Below are 17,958 nucleotides of genomic sequence, written 5' to 3'. Positions count from 1 at the left end.
TTGTAGGGATGTGAACAGCCCCTGCCGAGCTAGAGATGCTAGAACCTGACTAGGGAGATCAATTTTTCATAAAGATTGGAAATGAGAGGATTGGTGTGTATGTGCTGTTTTCTAATTTTTATTGTGTGGCATTGGGGACTAACCCAGGGCCTCACACGGGCTAGGCAAGCATTCTACCACTGAGCTATATTGCCAGGTGTCTCTACAGCCAACATTAAGTTGCCAACACAATTTTCATTGTGGTGTCATGTCAGGTTTCACTAAGTTGCCCAGGCTTCCTTCAAACTTGAAATCCTCTTGTCTCAATTCCTACATTATAGCTGAGATTACAGGCACGTGCCATCAGGTCCAACTTCTAGTTTTGTGGTTTTTTTTTTTTTTTTTTTTAATCAATGAAACTCTTTAGTCTCAATTACTGCATGCATTTCTTTTCCCCAAAATACCCATTTGCCTTCAGGAAAAGGTTTTCTTCAGAACTTTTGTAGAAATTTTGCAGTTCTGGCCTGGAGGCTGGAAAGGCATCAATGCTGGTGGCTGAGGGTAGGCCAGGCTGGAGCTTACGCTGTAGCCTGAGCTGAGTAGCCCTAAAGTCCTGGGCTACAGAAACCTAAACCAGGCAAAGTGCCTGCTGCCTCGCCACAGCCCTGCAGTGGAGTTCTGCAGTCAGCTCATGCCAGATCCCACCACGACAGCTAGCTGTTCATTTTCACTTTTATACCCTGCTTTTAACATAGCATTATCCAACAAACTGTAACAAAAGGGAAATACAGGGCATATTGCTTCCTAGTTGTGTACTTTTCTTTCTTTTTTTTTTTTGGTAGCAGAGTTTGAACTCAGGGGCACTCAACCACTGAGCCACATCCCCAGTATTATTTTGTATTTTATTTAGAGAGAAGGTTTCACTGAGTTGCTTAGCACCTCACTTTTGCTGAGGCTGGCTTTGAACTTGCAATCCTCCTGTCTCAGCCTCCCAAGCCACTGAAATTACAGGCATAAGCACCACACCTGGCATAGTTGTATACTTTTATCTATAACCATAAGATCATTTGAGTATTATAAAGTGATGGAAACACTGTAGAGTAGCTACTTCATTGAACAAAACTGTGTTGGCAAGTTAAAAATCAGCCATGGGAGTCACCTGTTGATCTTTACCAGCATCCCTCAGTATAACTCTGTACCGGTATCAGTATAGCACAGTTGCTCAGTGGCAGGTATCAACAGAAGCAAAGCAGAAGCAGTGGTCTCTCTATCCCATGCTGCATGGACTCCTCACAGGATGAGGGAAAAATTGGCCCCACAGACTCACCAGGCAGGGCCATCAGGATGAACCATCCTAGGTAGCCAGAGCTCACACATCCCTGGCTGGCTACAAGATGGAGCACTGTGTTGGCCTTGCTAAGGTCCAGGGCCATGAGCAGGTGCCAGTGTGCCCTGGGGAGGGGCAGGGAATCTCCACAATCCCAGCATGTTGTAAGGCTTGCAGAATGCACCCCAAGCTTACTCCAAGCCCCAGCACTTCCTCTCAGCACTGGGGCTGCTGAAAGTCCCAATGGATGATGTCTTGTGCCCTTGCTTCTGAGCCCAGAAGGGGGCCTTGGGCAGCAGCTGAGGAAGGAGTTTGAAGCTGTGGCCATCTCTTACAGCTGCAACACTCAACATGCTCCCTGGAGGGTCAGAATGAGGCTTGAGTATCAGGTTCATGATATGCTGGCATGGACATAGCTCAGGCACCACAGTAGCCACATGCTCACCAGACGGTGCAGAGGTGCTATCTGCCATTGCCAGGCAATCCCAGAGGCCTAGGCTGGCAGGAACTCCACACATCCTTCCTCTCAGATACCTGTGGGGCTGTCCTTATCCATGGAATCTCAACCTCTCTGGTGCTTAATTGAGGTGCTGGTTTAGGAAGGTAACCACTGACAGAAGAGCCAAAACCAGATAAATGACAGGCCCAGGTGAGACATGGCACCATCCACCTCAGGAACATGAAACAGCTCCAGGCCTAATCTCATCTGCCCAATGGCCCTGCACACGGCAAGGCCCAGCTCTGGGGACACCTGCCAGATGCTCTGCTTCTGGTTATCCTGTGCTGAGATATGCTCCAGGGCCCTTCAGTACTTTCTTGTCTTTACCTCTTCCCCCCTACAACCCTCCAAAAGCAGCCTTTCAAAAGGCAAATGGTTTCAGGAGGTGCAAGGGGGCTCAGTACAAATCCAACACTTTAATGACAGCAGGGAGCAGGGATGGTAGCTCAGACGTGCCACAGCGGCTCACAAGCAAGCAGAATAACAACCTAGAAAGCCTGTAACATCCCAAGCATCCTGAGAAGAGAACTGTTTATTCAACCACGTAAAATGCATATATAGGAAACTTCTCTATTTGAGAGCTGGTGGCCAGCACACAGCATTGCACAGATAAAAATATACGACTTTCAACACAGACCTAAATACCTTCACATTTTAAAAATCAGAATTCTCTACACAAGTTTTAAGCTGGCAGAATTCCAGTTCTGAGTTTTCATACATAGCTTTCCTTGTATTAAACACATGTTTATTTACAACGTGGATAGAGAATAAAGGGCTATTAAGGCCATTTTCTCATTGTGAAACACCGCAAAATATGTACATAAGTACAACCTAATATAGGCAAAGGTTCTAAAAATCATCTTTCTTGGCTTAACGTAATTGAGCATCAGTACGGGAGTGAAGGAACAGCTTGTCGATAGCACCCAGCCACGCCAACAGGATGTGTGCCTCTGCTTTCCCAAGGAGCCGCCCACAGGGCTCAGCTGAGGAGGACCTCACCTGGGACAGGTGTGTGCCATGCCCCAGGCTACCCTAAGGGCACCTTGCCACCCCCTCAAATCCATTTCCAAATGCATCTCAAGGTCCAGAGTCAAAAAAGTTTTCCAAAAACTATCATGGCCACAGGGCCACTTGAGCCACATGTGCCCTATGGGAGGGTCCAGGACAGCCATGCAGGACCCACCTCACCTCCGATGCCTGCTGTGTCCCGGGTGGTCCCGCTCATAGCGATGGCCTGTGCGTTCATATGACCTTGAACGCTCCCGCCGCTGATCTCTGTAGTAATGACTTTTCTTCTTGTATTTTCCAGAATTATCTGCCCGTTCCCGTGAGCGGCTTCGAGATCGGGATGAGCTCCGACTCCGGGATTTGTGTGGCTTCTGGGTGGGGTACTTGCAATCCTTGGATTTCCGGGAGCCCCTCATCTCAGAGCCTTTGTAGGGAGCACCTCGGTGTGCTTGCCTTGGCGGGGAGTCACTCCGGCTCCGAGAGCGGCTCTGTGACTTGGACCCGCCAGATGTAGAGCCACTGTCGCTTTTTCTGTGAGGAAGGACAACACACCTGGGACCACATGCGTGAGTGCCTGTCCCAGCCAGGCCGGGACACACCCACAGGGGCTGACAGAGGCACGACCTCCAAGTTTAGAGAAACAAGAAACCCGAGGGTAAGAGCCACTGTCTTCAGGGGCAGCCCATCCCCTCCTACCACCCTGGGGAAACCCCCATCATCACCAGACCCACAGGCAAGCCCCAGGCACGCACCTCCTCTTGGGAGAAGCAGACCGTGACGGGGACCTTGAGTAACTCTGCTCACGGCTCCTGCTCCGGCTCTGGCTCTCTCGTGCCTTTGGCAAGCTGCAGACAGGAGTGGAGCAGTTACACACCAACAGTGTCGCCACCCCCACACCTGGCGACCACCTGAGCAGCTCTGGGTGCCTCACCCGTTCACGGGGCTGTCGGCCTCGGCTTTCTTCCTGCCCTCCACTTTTCTCTTGGCATTCTTCACAGACAATGGGGAAGGCTTGCTTCCTTTACCTTCTTTGGGGGATTCTACCAAATCAATATTAAGTTAAAAACCAACAGAGAACTGTGCCAGTAAGAAACCCATTAGCAGAGAAAGAAAAGGCTACTTCTGTGGGGGGACAGACACACACTGATTCTAACTTCCAGCCTGGACTCAGAAATTAAGCATGCACCAGGAAGATGCAGAAGGCCCTTTGTCTAGGTTCTTCCTTAGGGACGAGGCAGTGAGCACCACTCTTATCTCTAGGTCTGGTAACACGATCTATGTCATAGAGTATACAATTTTTCATCACATGACAAGCTAACTGGGTAGGTAGAGTAAACCAAAGCATTTCAGAAAGGCTGCCTGCAAAACATAACAAAAACATAAACACAAAACCCTTGAGGGTCCCCATCTGATTTTATTTTAAAAATATATATTTTTTTAGTTGTAGTTGGACATAATACCTTTATTTATTTATTTGTATGTGGTGCTGAGGATTGAACCAGGACCTCGCACGTGCTAGGCAAGCACTCTACTATTGAGCCACAACCCCAGTCCCCCCATCTCATTTTAGATATCACCAATGGTCGGTCAGGGATTCCAGCACTTCTGTAGCCCAGACCCACTGCAGGCTCAATTCCCAGGAAAATGGATGGCAGGACTATACCTCAGGATGAAGGCCCAGGAGGGTCACCAGCTCCACCCTTGTAGCAGCATAGTCCTGACCTGACATACTCACCCAGCTTGGGGGCAGGTGAGAACCCTGCAGCGCTGTCCGTTACTGGGGCTCCCCCAGGCAGCAAGCCCCTGGCCTGCGCCTTTGCCTCTTCAATAGCATGCTTTCTCTTTTCCACTTCACTTTCCAAGAGTGTTAAGTCGACCTGAAAAGCCATAATCCCTTTATTCAGAACCAGATGCTTTTAACCAAACACAGATGAACATTACATAAAAATATCCAAAAGAACCTTTTTCCGTGTGTAAAGCTGCAGGATTTTTAAGCAGATTTCTTGAATTTCTTCTTCAGTTGCTCCAAACAAAAGAAACCAGTGGGGACGATTGGGCAAAGGGATCTGTGAACACAAACACCATCAGATCACATTTTCTCAGCAACTTCAAGGCCAAAAAAAACTTTTTTTTTTTTTTTTTTTTTTAAGAGAGAGTGAGAGAGGAGAGAGAGAAAGAGAGAATTTTCAATATTTATTTTTTAGTTCTTGGCGGACACATCTTTGTTGGTATGTGGTGCTGAGGATCGAACCCGGGCCGCACGCATGCCAGGTGAGCGCGCTACCACTTGAGCCACTTCCCCAGCCCCCAAAAAAACTCTTAAAGCAACTAAGAACAACCTGCTGCAGCAAGCAGCTCTGGCAGATTGAGCAACTTAGCAGGTAAACAAATGTCACCACAAGTGGAGAGAGCCATGCCGTGCAGCAGAGCACTGACCTCTAGCGTTCGGGCAGCGAGGTAGATGCAGGCACAGGCGATGCTCTCAGGCTGGAACCGCACGAAGACATCTGTGCGAAGACTGTCATTCATGTAGTTCCTGAAACCAAGGCACAGCAAGAGTTGTGGACCCTGGCAACCACAGCACCGTCTGCATTACCTAAGGTAGCTACACCTCTACATGGTCTACTGCTAGGACTGAGACCTAGACAGTCCTGTGAATCCCAGGAGTTAATGGAGAAACATTTTAGCTGCTTTTTCTGAATACAGGACAGAAAGAGAAATTACTGGGGGGAAAAAAGCTGGCTGAATGTCAGAAATACGGGCTGCTATGAACGAGAACCGACTTTAACTTCACTTTTCCCTCAGCTTTTGGCCTGCTATCATGCAAAGCACAATGCCTCAGAAAGAAAACACTACTTAGTGGTTAAAATGTATTTGATTAAAGAAATCTAAATGCTCAAAATCCATAGTGCAGAGAAACATGCAAACTCAAATGAACAGGCTGAGCACGAAGCCTCGCAGCTGAGACAAGCTGTCCTGTGTTCCTTTTCTGCGGAGAGTGCTTGCGGCCTGGTCCTTCTCCAGATAACCGAGCCACAGCTTCCACGAAGGAGTCCACTTGCATAAGGGAAAGGCCCTTGGTGCAGTTCAGGTGTATGGGAACGTCATGCAGGAGGCCAATGCCCGAGGGAGTCCTCTTCTCGGGCTTACCAAAGAACGTTTCCAAACTGTCCCATTTCAACAAGGAGTCTTAAAATGAACATTCATAAAATCAGACAGCAGCAACAAAATACTAAAAAATACTTAAAGTTTCAACACAGTAAGTACATTCTTAAAACTTTATCATATTTTAAAAAATATAAAAATACAAAACTTTGCATAAAACTAACTATATTTTTAATGTTTTCCTTTAGGCATATTTCTCAAAAACTTATAGACTACAATCAAACCAAATACTGTTTTTATTAATATTGCAGAAACAAGTAATTCCATGAGAAAACAGTTGAAGAGATCATACATTCACTGCCCAACATGCTCAGATAATGGCACCCACCGGTGCACCACAGGCAGGAGACTTGAGGGATACCACCCGATATCTTTCCCCTAAATAAACCCCAGAGTAGGTAATATCCAAACCCATTCAGATGCTAAACAATAAATTCCACAGATGCCTACAAGAGGCGGCTGGTCTGGAGGTGCTGGCTCCAGTGTTCAAGAGGGAAGGCAGTGTGGTGGCAGTGTAGCCACTGGTCCAGGAGCTACTGTGGGTGAACAGCCCAAATGTTGGCAAACATTTTGTTTCTAATAACAAATTTCAGTATTCAAACAATAAATAACATTATTCCATTATCTTTTAAGTTCTAAAAACAAATGAAACCCTCAAAACATATAAACTTATTGCTATATTTGAAATAATTTACAACATTTTTGTAAAGAGTCCAAGGAGTAATTTAAAGATGCACACCTTTACTGAAGGGAGCCCAGCTGAGCTGCTGCAAAGAGCAACATCAGGGCCTGGAGAAGTAATGGCACAGTCCCACACCAACAGCCTCAATTCCCATCGGCCAATTGTCATTTCAGCTCTTACAGCTTCCCACAGATGTTTTAGAGAAAGGTACTGCATCTTTATTGTACAGGTACAGCAGTTTTAAGGGGACAAAGCCCAAGTCAAGACATTACCAACTCTAATCGATACAATTACCAAAGCACGACAGGATCAACAAGAAGCACAATCGTCAGAGAACCACAAGCAGCAGTCGGCCATGACTATACTATCGTACGCATACCACCAGTCTAGAGCCAGCCTTCGGTGGAGAGCCTGCACTGGGTTGGCTGGAGACGGCCGCTGTCCCTGCACCAAAGCGCTTGGACAGCAGAGGAGAAGTCTTAGTCACTTACCCTCAGAGGCTACCCTTTGATTGAAAGAGTACAGAAAAGAAAAGTCAAAATGGGTTCTCTGCAAAGCAGTCACAGCACCAGACAATTCAGTCAGCAATATGACCCTATAGACTTAACTCTGTGGGGGAAAAGGGCCAGAACACCCCAAAAATCAAACTGATATTTCAGGCTTCATTTCTAGCCTATAACTATTAGAACCAGCCCAAAATTCTTACAAAACTTCATCCCCACTTTCTCCCACAGGATGCAGCTCCCAGGAAATTTCCTGTGCCCAGTCAATGGCTCCCAGGGGAAGCCCACCGACTGCTCTCTTCAAGGCAGGGAACTTAGGGAATCCAGGGGCAGGGATGGGCCACCTACCGTTACACCAGTGCCTGTCATTTTGGGAGGCTGCCAGGCATTTACACGGCAGATCACTGGGCATGGGGACAACTCCAGCCCACAACCAAGTCATGGGACCGACTACCCACTGCCCAAGTGCCTCAAGTAAACATTCCTGCACTGCCCTTGCTGGTCTCGTGAGACAAGGAAGGTCAACTCACCATGCGGTCTGGACCAGGTGTTGGTTACGCTCACACTCTAACACCTGAAGGTACATAACGATTATCTGGAAGATATGGGTCAGGCAGTTATTACCAAGAACCTCATGAGAAGGGAACTCAGATCTTGTGGATATCCATGCAGCAAAAGAACCTCAATCTAGATCCCAGGGATGGCTCCTGGTCACGTCCGGCAAACGGCTCAGCTGGAGGGGAGCTCCTGCAGGTGCACCTGCTACCTGCTTCTGCAGCAGGGCAGCATGTATGCACCTCAGGACCAGCCACACCCTGTGGCACAGAAGGCTGTGCCTCTCTCGTGGCCCACGTTCATTCTCATCGCCACAACTTTTCCGCCAACGAGATTGGCCTGCCCTAAGCATCAGTGTGCCCCAGCAGCGAACATACAGAGCAGGGCACAAAATACTTCCAGCAAGTGAAGAAAAGCATTTAAGTCCTTGGTAGATAATTTACCAAGAATCTGAATAAATGTCAGAAAATCAAACACTCAAGAGAGAAACTACAATGAAACTCACCAATGAAAATTGGTAAGACTGAAAGGATAAACAGTAATCTTTCTTTGTTTGCTTTGAGGGGAGGGGTACCAGGGATTGAACCTAGGGGCACTCAGCTACTGAGCCACATCCCTAGTCCTATTTTGTATTTTATTTAGAGACAGGGTCTCACTGAGTTGCTTAGTGCCTCACCATTGCCAAGGCTGGCTTTGATCTCACAATTCTCCTGTCTCAACCCCCTGAGCCGCTGGGATTACAGGCATGCGCCACCACACCCAGCCCTTTTTTATTTTTATCTTGAGACAGGGTCGCACTAAGTTGCTTAGGGCCTCACTATGTAACTGAGGCTGTCATCCTCCTGCCTCAGCCTCCCAAGCTGCTGGGAACACAGGCATGCGCCACCACACCCGGCAATGGTAATCTTTTTAAAAAAATTTTTTTTGTTTGTTTAGTACATGAAATGCCTACAGTGCTTTGATTAAACTTAAAATACAACAGCATGCTCCTAACCAACCAATGCAGGTTGCAAAACTTGAAGTTCATCTTAAAGCAAAAGGGTTCAAAATTCTTCCCATTCTCCCATAAAAGAAAGCGAGGCTATTACTAAGGTAACTTTAGAAACCTAACTGCTCAGGAAAGAAAAATGGATGCTGACAAATTTTATTTCTACAACTTCACCACTGTTTTTCTGAAAACCGAAACCTAAAAAAAATGCAATTTCCAAAACTCTTTTAAAATGCAACTAGAATTAATAGCACAAGAAGGCTAATCACTTGCAAGGTTACAGCTATGACCTGGAAAACTGAGTCAGGGACATAGGTCATCTCCAGGGACATGGGGGGTGAAAACCACCTTATACCCACCTTGTGAGGGTGCTTCACGTGGACACAGAAGCCCAGCTCCTTGAGGACTCGTCTTTCTGCCTTTATGATCTGGTTCTTCAAGTTGACATAATCTTGATCCAAGAGAAGAGGCACAGGCTTCCTGCAAGGACAAAGAACATGGCCACATAAAGATTAGACAAAATAAGATGTTCTGGGGTTGCACATATGGCTCAGTGGTAGAACACTTGTCTAGCACAAGTGAGGCCACAGGTTGATCCCAGCACTGCAAAAACAAAAAACCTCAGAAAAACAAAAAAGCAACACCTTTCAGGGTACACTATCACCCCCAAGAGGGAGGAATCTAATATAAACATCACCACACAAGACATTAGATGAAGACTCACTTCCTTTAACAAAATTATAGAACAGGCTTCCAACTCCAGAACCAACCTACTTATCCCTTCTCTACTACCTGCCCCATCCTGGTTGATAAAAGGCATTCTGGTGCATAGACAAATACTGCCTGAATGCAACGAGGTCTAAAGATCTCATTGCACAGATACTAAAAGTTAAGAGCTCAGTGGTACATGCCTGCAATACCAGCAAACTGAAAGCTGAGGAAGGAAAATCACGAGTTCAAGGTCTCACTTAGTGAGACCCTGTGTCAAAACAAAACATAGAAAAGGACTGGGGAGGGCTGGAGTTGTAGCTCAGTGGTAGAGTGCTTGCCTAGCATGTGTGAGGTGCTGGGTTTGATTCTAACACCACATATAAATAAAATAAAGGCACACTGACAACTAAAAAAATATTGGGGGCTGGGAATATAGCTCAGTTGGTACAGTGCTTGCCTTGCCAAGGCCCTGGATTCAATACCCAGCACAAAAACAAAACAAAACAAAACAAAAAAACAAAACACGACAACTAAAAAAAATTAAAAAAAAAAAAAAGGACTGGGATGTAGTTCCGTGTTAGAGCACCCCGGGGTTCAATCCCCAGATGTTGACAGTGGTGAGGACGAGTCCCTGCTCTGGAGCACTCAGGCCCACACAAGAGACAACACATCACAGCTGTGAACTGCGGTGGGCCCTCCTCCATTCCTTGGGGGATCCTGGCTGATGGGAGCACACTAGCAATCATCCACAAGGACACAGCCTCCCATCTGGAACTGTCACAGAAACGGTAGTGACTGGGCACTTGTGACAACTCTGAAGACTCACTTTTTTTCTCTCAGGTGTCGAAGGCGATGAAACACATTGATGACGTCCCTGATTCGTCTCGGAGCCTCTTCTATTTTGGAGGCCAGGTGCACACAGGCCATAGACACATGCTGAAAGGAAGCATGGAGACGCGGTGGTCTGTTCCCATCCTGAGGTCCGCCCAAGGCCGAGGGGCTACTAGGAGAAGGTAGACACAGAGGCCGCGGCCTCGGGGAGGGGCCGCACCGGGGCTTCCCGGGCCCCGGGACGAGCCCACCCGGCAGGCGGCGCAGGCCGGAGGGGGGGCCTACCTCCATGGAATGCTTCACGAAGGACTTGGTGTAAAAGAACCGCTGGAACAGCACCTGTCCCGTAGCCATGGCCACCTAGACGGGGAAGCTTCCGTCACTTTTGGACGCAGACTCCAGAGCTCCGCACTGAAAGTCACCCCGTCACGTGGGACTCCCCGCAGGGCCAGAAACTCAGCCCTCCTCCACGACCCAAAGGCTCCCGGCGGCCCGCGGTCTCAGCGCCCCGACCCCGGGGAGGTTCGCGGCGGGGGGGGGGCGGGGGCGGGGGTCTGGGGCGCGGCGCCGGGGTCGGGCCCGGTTCCGGGCGGGGTGGGGGGTCCGGGACCGACGCAGCGCGGGCCGGTCGGCTAACAAAGGCCCGGCCCCTCCGGGCCGGCGGTTACCGCGAGCCTCGCGGCCGCGCCCTCACCTGCGGCAGGCGGAGCAGGATGCCGGCCGCCTGGATGAGCTCGCAGCCCACCACGCGGAGACCGGTCTCCGTGTCGGTGTCGAGGCCGCTCGACATGGACGGCGTGAAGCGGAGCTTGTCGTCTGGCAGCAGGCAGTTCTCCAAGGTGATGAGCACGCCAGAGTACAGCCTGTCCCCGATCAGCACCCCTTGCGAACCGGGCGCGGCGCCCCCCGAGCTCGGGGTGCCGGCCGCCGTCCCGGGGACCGCCGACCCCGGAGCTCCGGCCGCCGCCGCCGCCGCCGCCATTTTGTGCCGCCGACTCCTTTCGGGACCCTTCCCTGCAGGGCGGCTCCTCGCGACACTCAGGCCGCCCCGCCCAACCCCATGCTATTGGCTGTGATCGGTCGCTGCCTCATGGCTATGGGTTGCGTCAATTGCCCGTCAGCCTTACGTCAGGCGTCGACGCCGGAACTCGCGCGGGAGAAGCGGGCTCGTTACCCAGAACTCTCCACGGCCCGGCTCGACCCGGAAGCGAGTCTGCCTTGAGAGGCCAGACGCTCCTAGAGGCTTGGGTCAAGGGGCTGGCCTCTCAGAAGCCTGTGGCGTCCAGGAGGCCGGTCTCGGTGGAAGCTGGGAAGGGACGACGCTTCCCCTGCAGTCCCCGGAACACGACGCTGTGCATGGAGCCGGTGCGAGTTAACACGGGGCGATTGCCTGGTAGTTAGTGCTCCACCCTGGTGGCTTCGAGTTGCGGATGCACCTGTGGGTCCTGGACCTCACGGGTTCCTGTTTCAAACCGCAGCCCACGAGAAGGTGGACGGGTAATAAGGAACCGAACTTGTCGGATTTGATGACCCTACAGAGCGCTTGGCGACAGGTGCAAGCACAGGGTAGCGGGGAAGCGAGGCGCGAGGTTCCAGCGCTGGGTGGGAAGGGACTTGCTTATTTGACTCTACAGAATTCATGAAGCATTTGTCTTGACTCTTGATTCCCCAGGCCTTCGTGGGTCTGCTCAGCGCCGCTGTGGAGGAGAATCATGTGTGTTAATTCCTGTTGTTACCCCGAGTTTTTCACCAGGTTTAGGGTTAGGAGACCGGTGGGGAAGCCCAGAGATGCTGGTTTAGACGTTGGGGGTAGATCGGAGGGTAGAATGTTCCTGGATGGGGTCAATTTAGACGCTTGAGCTCCCTGTGACTGCCTAACTGAAACCGAGGCTCCCAATGGCTCTCGCCCAAATCCAAACGTGGGAAGACTTCTTATCTCAGTTCAAGCAGTGGCAACTGAGACCCAATTTCTCCTCTGCACTTGGACTGCTCTGGGCAACACGGTTGCATTCCACCCACCCCCTCTACTCCCAAGGTTGGCAGCGCCAGGGTGTCTCCCCTGTTGTCTGCAGTTGCACCCAACCCCAGGAAAAGAGCAGACCTTGATTTTCTTTGGTCCTACTTGGGCTGCTTGACTATCCTCTGAACCATGAATCCAGCCACTCAGATCAGGCCCTGGCACCCAAACTTGCACCAGAATGAAAGGAAACTGGAGCAGGGCCACAGTGGTCTACCACATTCCCATCTTCCTTTATTAGTGTGAAGTGCATAAAAGCAGCTCAACCACAGTACCATACTGACAAGTGAAATGCATTCAACACTTGTGCACATGACCAGATCTTGGGAAAGATGGAAGTTGGCCCTTGTCCTCCAAATACCTATGGTAGTGTCCACCCTTAAGCTGGGGACAAAGTCCAGGAGGAAGGGCCTCATAGGGGGGTTCAAGCTGTAATGTGGGCCATAAATGATTTGGGCCTACAGTGAAAGTGGACGAGAGTGGACAAAGATATCTAGGAGGTAAATGGCCAGGGCTTGACTGGCTCCATGTGGGGCCGGAGTAGGTACTGTGTACAAGGAAGAATATGGAATGACTCCCAGGCAATGGTGACATGAGATGAAGGATGGTGTCACCAAAGGGCAGTGTGGCTGCAATTGGAAGGGAAGAAAGGTGTGCTTTGGGAGCAGGGATAGCCCTCCAAGGTCAGCAGTACAAGCAGGCCTGGGCCACAGGTATACACTGCCTGTATAAATGTGGGAGTCCCCAGCAAGAAGGCAGTAATTGGTAAAGAGCTTCAAGGGTTTTCCTGGTGCAGAAGGAAAGGGAAGTGAGATGGGGTGAAATTCTTGGGGGTCATGGTACCTATTGGAATTTTGGTTCTAGAAAACAGCTTTGCTGAGAGCTCTTGAGTTATAATGGGAAGGAAGCAGTTAGAGACCACAGTGGAGACAGCAGACTAGAGCTAGAGAGGGGGTGTGCAGATGAGTTGCTCAAAACCCAGATGACAGGGCTGGGGATGTGGCTCAAGCGGTAGCGCGCTTGCCTGGCATGCATGCGGCCCGGGTTCGATCCTCAGCACCACATACCAACAAAGATGTTGTGTCCGCCGAGAACTAAAAAATAAATATTAAAAAATTCTCTCTCTCCCCTCTCTCACTCTCTCTTTAAAAAAAAAAAAAAAAAAAAAAAAACCCAGATGACAAAGGCTTTGGGTCACTGAGGACAAAGGGTTGGGCTGGTCCTGGGCAGCTTAAATACACATCTTTCACTACTAGAAGGAGTGGACAAGTCTATGGTGTGGAGCTGCTGTGAAGTGGCTCCTACTAGTGAGTTTGTCAGGAACATAATACCTGGACTTATGGGAGCAGTGTGTGTGTTGTTAAAAGCCCTCCAAGGCCATAAGAGTTCAGAAGTTCCCCCTTTGAGCCAGGAGTGCTACCTGCTTGCTATGTGGATGTCCCTCCCATCTCTACTGGTTTGGGGGAGCATGGAAGGAGATGGGAGGGGAAAAGGTTGGTGTTTGGAGTGTCTGAAGAAATGAGCCACAGGATTCCTGCTATACGTAAGGAAGAGACCAGTGGAGGATGGAGACTGAGGTGAAACCTGGCCAGGATGAGTACGGACTGGGGAAACTTGGGGTAGATCAGGTAACTGTGGGGTCAAAGTTCAGAGGCCTGGTGCAGATCCCTAATTTGCAGAAGGAAGCAGCATGGTCAGTGACATCCTACCACTCGGGACTCCTGCTCAGCAGTCTTTCCCACTGTCCATGTGGTCACTGATGACATGTACACAGGCACCTCAGAGCACACATCAAAGTGTTCGCTGGGTAACAAAATATAACAAAATCAAAGACTACAAAAGCTTTATGCACATGATCTGCATAAGACATTCTGTGACTGTCCCACCCAGAGAAGGCAAGACCTATTATTGAAATGGCAATGAACACAAAGACAAATCAAACTCAGACTTGACTCAGTTATCACATAACTCCTGGAGCTCCTATCTTAGCTATGATCCTCCAAGGAAAAAGCCTTGTCCAGATCCACTGTGCTGTTGCCCTCAGTGGTAGTGCACCACTCTGGAAAATATGCCCTCAGGCTCCTTTCCATCCCCCAAGGCAGCAGCAAACCCTTCCTGTCGCCTCCTTTGGGCCAAAGCAGCCAAAGATTTGAAAGTCTTCGGTTCATAGATGGCCAGGTCTGCAAGTGCCTTCCTGTTGAGCTCCACCTGGCACTGGGAAGAGAGAGAGCAGAAGCCTGCAGTCAGCATCGCTACTCCAGTGGCCTGCAGGAACACCCCACTTCAGTCAGGCTGGAAAGAAACGGCTCAGAGACCTAAGGTCTGAGCCGCCCTCCTCCTGTCAGCACACCAGATTTTTCTCCTTTCCTGGCCCAGGGCACAGTCTGCCTGGCAGAAGGTCTGTCTGCACAGCACAGAAAGGTGCTATGGGATAAATGTGATCAAGGACAGGGAGGGCTCCAGTGCCAGCCCAGGGAACCAAGGGCAATGTTTAGATTCAGTAGTCATCACTTGAACAACTAGGTCTCCTGGTCAAGGCCAACCCGTAAATCAGCCCATGAAGTCAACCTAGCCAAGGTACAGCTTGTGACAGAGCACCAAAGTTCAAGTTCCTGGGCTTGATTCTCAGTACCCCAAAAAGAAGAAGAAAAAGAACTGGAGGTGTTCTCAGAAACCACCAGTGAGTCCAAGAAGCAGAAGAAAAAGGAACAGCCATCAGGTGCAGCGGCCATTCCTGTAATCTTAGCTACTCTAGAGGCGTAAGACAGTAGGATGGCAAATTCTAGGCCAGCCTCAGCAACTTAGTGAGAGACCCTATGCACCCCAGGAAAAAAAAAAAAAAAAAAACACCTGGAAATGTAGCTCAGTGGTAAAATGCCCTGGATTCAATTCCGAGTACCAAAAAAAAAATTAAATGAAAAAAATAAAAAGGATGAGTCTTATACTTTTTCATAATGAGGAAACACTAGGGCTCGCATTTCAGTACCATGTCCTGTTTCCAACATGGTCTGCTACCAGCAGGGCGAGGGAGAAGCAACTGTGATAAGCCCTTGCCAGAGTTCCACCTCAAGAACAGAAAGCAACCAACAATAAAATAATTAAAAAAAAAAAAAAAAAAAGAACAGAAAGCAGAATAGAAGGTACAGGGCTATGCTGGGGAGACAACTGCCAGGGGAGCTCAAACCTGAGGGGTGGTTCCTACAGATGCTCAGCACCTCGGCAGGACCCTCTAAACTGTACCTTAATTAAGTTGACAATGAATGCCGGGTACTTCAGACCGTGTTCCTGGGAGGCAGCTGTAATTCGATTAATCCAGAGCTGGAATAAGAAAACATAGAGATGCTTAACATCAACTGTTGAATGTTTTGTCCATTCTTCTAACAAAGGCTCTACTGCACTAAAAAGTACTTGTAAAAGTCAGGAGAATAGTGGGTTTTTTTTCCTCCAGCAAACAGACTTGCAGCACAAATAACAGCAAAGACTGATTTGCTTCATCCAAACAAGTTCAATTCTAAATAAAAAACTGTAATACACGCACCATGAATACAAAGATAAACAATTCTGCAGCAGTGTGGCTAAATTCCTACAGCCATGAGTGAGTGCCCACAAAGGCAGTTGTGAAACTCAAGAAGCTCCAGGGAGGCAAACAGACTCAGAGACCAGAGCAAACAGTCTGAAGGTCCTCAGAGAACCTGGATGGCAAGGAGTAATGGGGTCTGTATCAGACTAAGAAGTGAGCAGGGAAAAAACCTAAAAGATGAGCCACACTGACCACTGGGCAGGACCTAGTGCAATGGGCAGTTTCTGGTGAATGGTGTGTGCCTCTGTTCTGATCCATTAAACAAGGTGGGTGTGTGAGGGATGTCTCTTCTTAAAGGCGTTCTTAGATGTCTTAAAGCAGTCTTCAAGCCCATTTTTGCTCTTCTAGCTCGGTGGTTCTCAAGTTTAGACCTACATAAGGCTCCCTAGAGATTTAAAACAGACCACACACTGGAGGTGGGTGTGGTGGCTCACACCTGAAATCCCAATGACTTAGGAGGATGAAGCAAGAGGATTCACAAGTTCAAGGTTAGCCTCAGCAACTCAGCAAGAACCCTGTAATGTGGCGCATGCCTGTCATCCCAGCGGCTCAGGAGGTTGAGGCAGGAGGATTGAAAGTTGAAAGCCAGCCTCAGCAAAAGCAAGGTACTAAGCAACTGGGTGAGACCCTGTTTCTAAATAAAATACAAAGAAGTGCTGGAGATGTGATTCAGTGGTTGAGTGCCCCTGAGGTCAGTCCCTGGCACACACCCCCCACCCTCCCAGCTAAAATGACCCCATCTCAGAAGAAAAAGACTGGAGCTGTAGTTCAATACCTCTGGGTTCAGTAACAATAACAAAATGAAAATACCAGAATGCTAGGCCCACCTTCCAGAGCCTCTGATTCAGCAGGTCTGGGGCAGGACTTGAGGATGTGAACTTTTTTTTTTTTTGCATATATATATATTTTTAGTTGTAGATGGACATTATACCTTTATTTTATTTGATTTTATCTTTATTTTATTTTTTATGTGGTGCCAGGGATTGAACCCAGGGCCTCACGCATGCTGGGCCAGCGCTCCACCACTGAGCCACATCCCTGGCCCAAGAATGTGAACTTCTAACAAGTCCCCAGGTGACACAGTGGCTATCCAGGGCCTCCTCTTCAGGACCCTCCGGGCTGTGAGCACCTCTGCCCTCCTCGGGGGCAGCCAGTGTCCCATCCCTTCCTGTGCACCACACTGCTCAGGTACTCAAAGCACCTCACATGCACTCTGGGCCTGGCTGGAGGCCTAGGAGCCTGAGGCACAGACCCACCTCCCCACAAAGGAATAATCCTGAATGGGGGCAGGGAGTTACAGTGCTGGGACCACAGTCTATGGGCAGTGAGGCCGCTCTCAGGCTTGCTTTTGTTCCTTCGGCTGAATTCTTAGAGGGACACTAACCTAGGGGGGTTACAGTTGGACATAACAGAAAGACCCTCTGCAAAGCTTCCTGGGATACGTGCTGCCCAGCAATGAACAGCGAGGCACAACACAAGCAGGTGGGATGCAGAGTTCGGGAGGATGGGGTGGGAGTGATGCGCGGCCTGGCGGAGGAGGAGGAGGGCAACAAGGAGGACCGCAGGGCAGCGGCGGAGGAGGACGACGCCGGGGAGGACACTGAAGCCCCGGAGGAGGAGATCGGCGGCGCGCTTACGGTCCGCAGGATCCGCTTCTTCAGCCTGCGGGCTCGCGTGCACTTCACGAAGGCTCTGGTCACCGCCCTGACGGCCAGCCGGTAGCAGCGGTTCTTCCTCCCACGAAAGTGCTAGGGCGAGGACGGGAAACGGGGGTGAGGAGGCGGCGGCGGGTGCCCCGGCCCGCGGGCCCCGCCGCCCAGGCGGGCGTGCTTACCCGCGCGTGCTTCAGCACCTCCTGGACGCGAAAGTAGCGGTCGGTGACGCGGTTCCGCAGCCAGAGCCGCGTCGTAAGGAAAACCATGGCTGGCGGCCGGCGCAGGACGGCACCCACAGGCGCTTCCGGGTCCGCGGCGCCGAGGACTTCCGGTGCGCCTCGTGCCTTCCGGTGCGCCTCCGCGCTCGCTTTCTCGGTTCCGCGGTGCGCGGCCCTCCCCCAACCCCCGGGAGCAGCCCACCTCTGGTCGTGGCGACGGCCTGCCACGGCCAGCGATGC

At 50.1% G+C, this 17,958-nt stretch overlaps 2 protein-coding genes across 10 annotated transcripts; both read right to left on the bottom strand.

Moving 5' to 3' along the window:
- Window positions 1-359: 359 nt before the first annotated feature.
- On the bottom strand, window positions 360-11,939 carry CCNL2 (cyclin L2). Of its 9 annotated transcripts, XR_014023437.1 has the most exons (12): window positions 10,943-11,931; window positions 10,534-10,608; window positions 10,244-10,353; window positions 9,066-9,186; window positions 7,694-7,758; window positions 5,250-5,349; window positions 4,775-4,879; window positions 4,549-4,690; window positions 3,745-3,853; window positions 3,566-3,658; window positions 1,752-3,344; window positions 360-1,664 (listed from the first exon to the last, which is right to left on the bottom strand). XR_014023437.1 is itself a non-coding variant. In XM_081305215.1 (11 exons), exons 1-11 carry the CDS (start codon window positions 11,228-11,230, stop codon window positions 2,990-2,992), a joined length of 1,563 nt encoding a protein of 520 aa, XP_081161341.1. In that variant the 5' UTR covers window positions 11,231-11,931; the 3' UTR covers window positions 360-2,989. The 9 variants fall into 9 exon arrangements, 7 of the variants coding, with proteins under 7 accessions (XP_081161341.1, XP_081161347.1, XP_081161343.1 ...); XM_081305215.1 differs by having other exon boundaries at window positions 360-3,344; XM_081305217.1 differs by lacking the exons at window positions 360-1,664; window positions 1,752-3,344; window positions 3,566-3,658; ... (1 more) ...; window positions 4,549-4,690; window positions 4,775-4,879 and adding exons at window positions 5,742-6,002; window positions 7,152-7,165 and having other exon boundaries at window positions 10,943-11,939.
- A 2,152-nt stretch (window positions 11,940-14,091) lies between these two features.
- On the bottom strand, window positions 14,092-17,839 carry MRPL20 (mitochondrial ribosomal protein L20). The gene is made up of 4 exons (XM_081305225.1): window positions 17,680-17,839; window positions 17,483-17,593; window positions 15,506-15,583; window positions 14,092-14,479 (listed from the first exon to the last, which is right to left on the bottom strand). Exons 1-4 carry the CDS (start codon window positions 17,764-17,766, stop codon window positions 14,306-14,308), a joined length of 450 nt encoding a protein of 149 aa, XP_081161351.1. The 5' UTR covers window positions 17,767-17,839; the 3' UTR covers window positions 14,092-14,305.
- Between the last annotated feature and the right edge of the window lie 119 nt (window positions 17,840-17,958).

Source organism: Spermophilus citellus (assembly GCF_964194105.1).
Source record: "Spermophilus citellus genome assembly, chromosome: 9".
NCBI classification, from domain to species: domain Eukaryota; kingdom Metazoa; phylum Chordata; class Mammalia; order Rodentia; family Sciuridae; genus Spermophilus; species Spermophilus citellus.
The sequence above is the reverse complement of the archived record's forward strand: the minus strand, read 5'-3'. Positions and strand labels throughout refer to the sequence as shown.

What these genes read in the sequence shown, in the direction of transcription:
- CCNL2 (XM_081305215.1), bottom strand. Translation starts at nt 11,230, where the DNA reads ATGGCGGCGGCGGCGGCGGCGGCCGGAGCTCCGGGGTCGGCGGTCCCC. An exon ending in TCCTGCTCCGCCTGCCGCAG is followed by an intron (nt 10,609 to 10,942) that starts GTGAGGGCGCGG and finishes TTCCCCGTCTAG; the next exon opens with GTGGCCATGGCTACGGGACA. An exon ending in ACGTGAAGCACCCTCACAAG is followed by an intron (nt 7,759 to 9,065) that starts GTGGGTATAAGG and finishes CATATCTTCCAG; the next exon opens with ATAATCGTTATGTACCTTCA.
- MRPL20 (XM_081305225.1), bottom strand. Translation starts at nt 17,766, where the DNA reads ATGGTTTTCCTTACGACGCGGCTCTGGCTGCGGAACCGCGTCACCGAC. An exon ending in AGGTGCTGAAGCACGCGCGG is followed by an intron (nt 17,594 to 17,679) that starts GTAAGCACGCCC and finishes TCCTCGCCCTAG; the next exon opens with CACTTTCGTGGGAGGAAGAA. An exon ending in AGAAGCGGATCCTGCGGACC is followed by an intron (nt 15,584 to 17,482) that starts GTAAGCGCGCCG and finishes TTCTTATTCCAG; the next exon opens with CTCTGGATTAATCGAATTAC.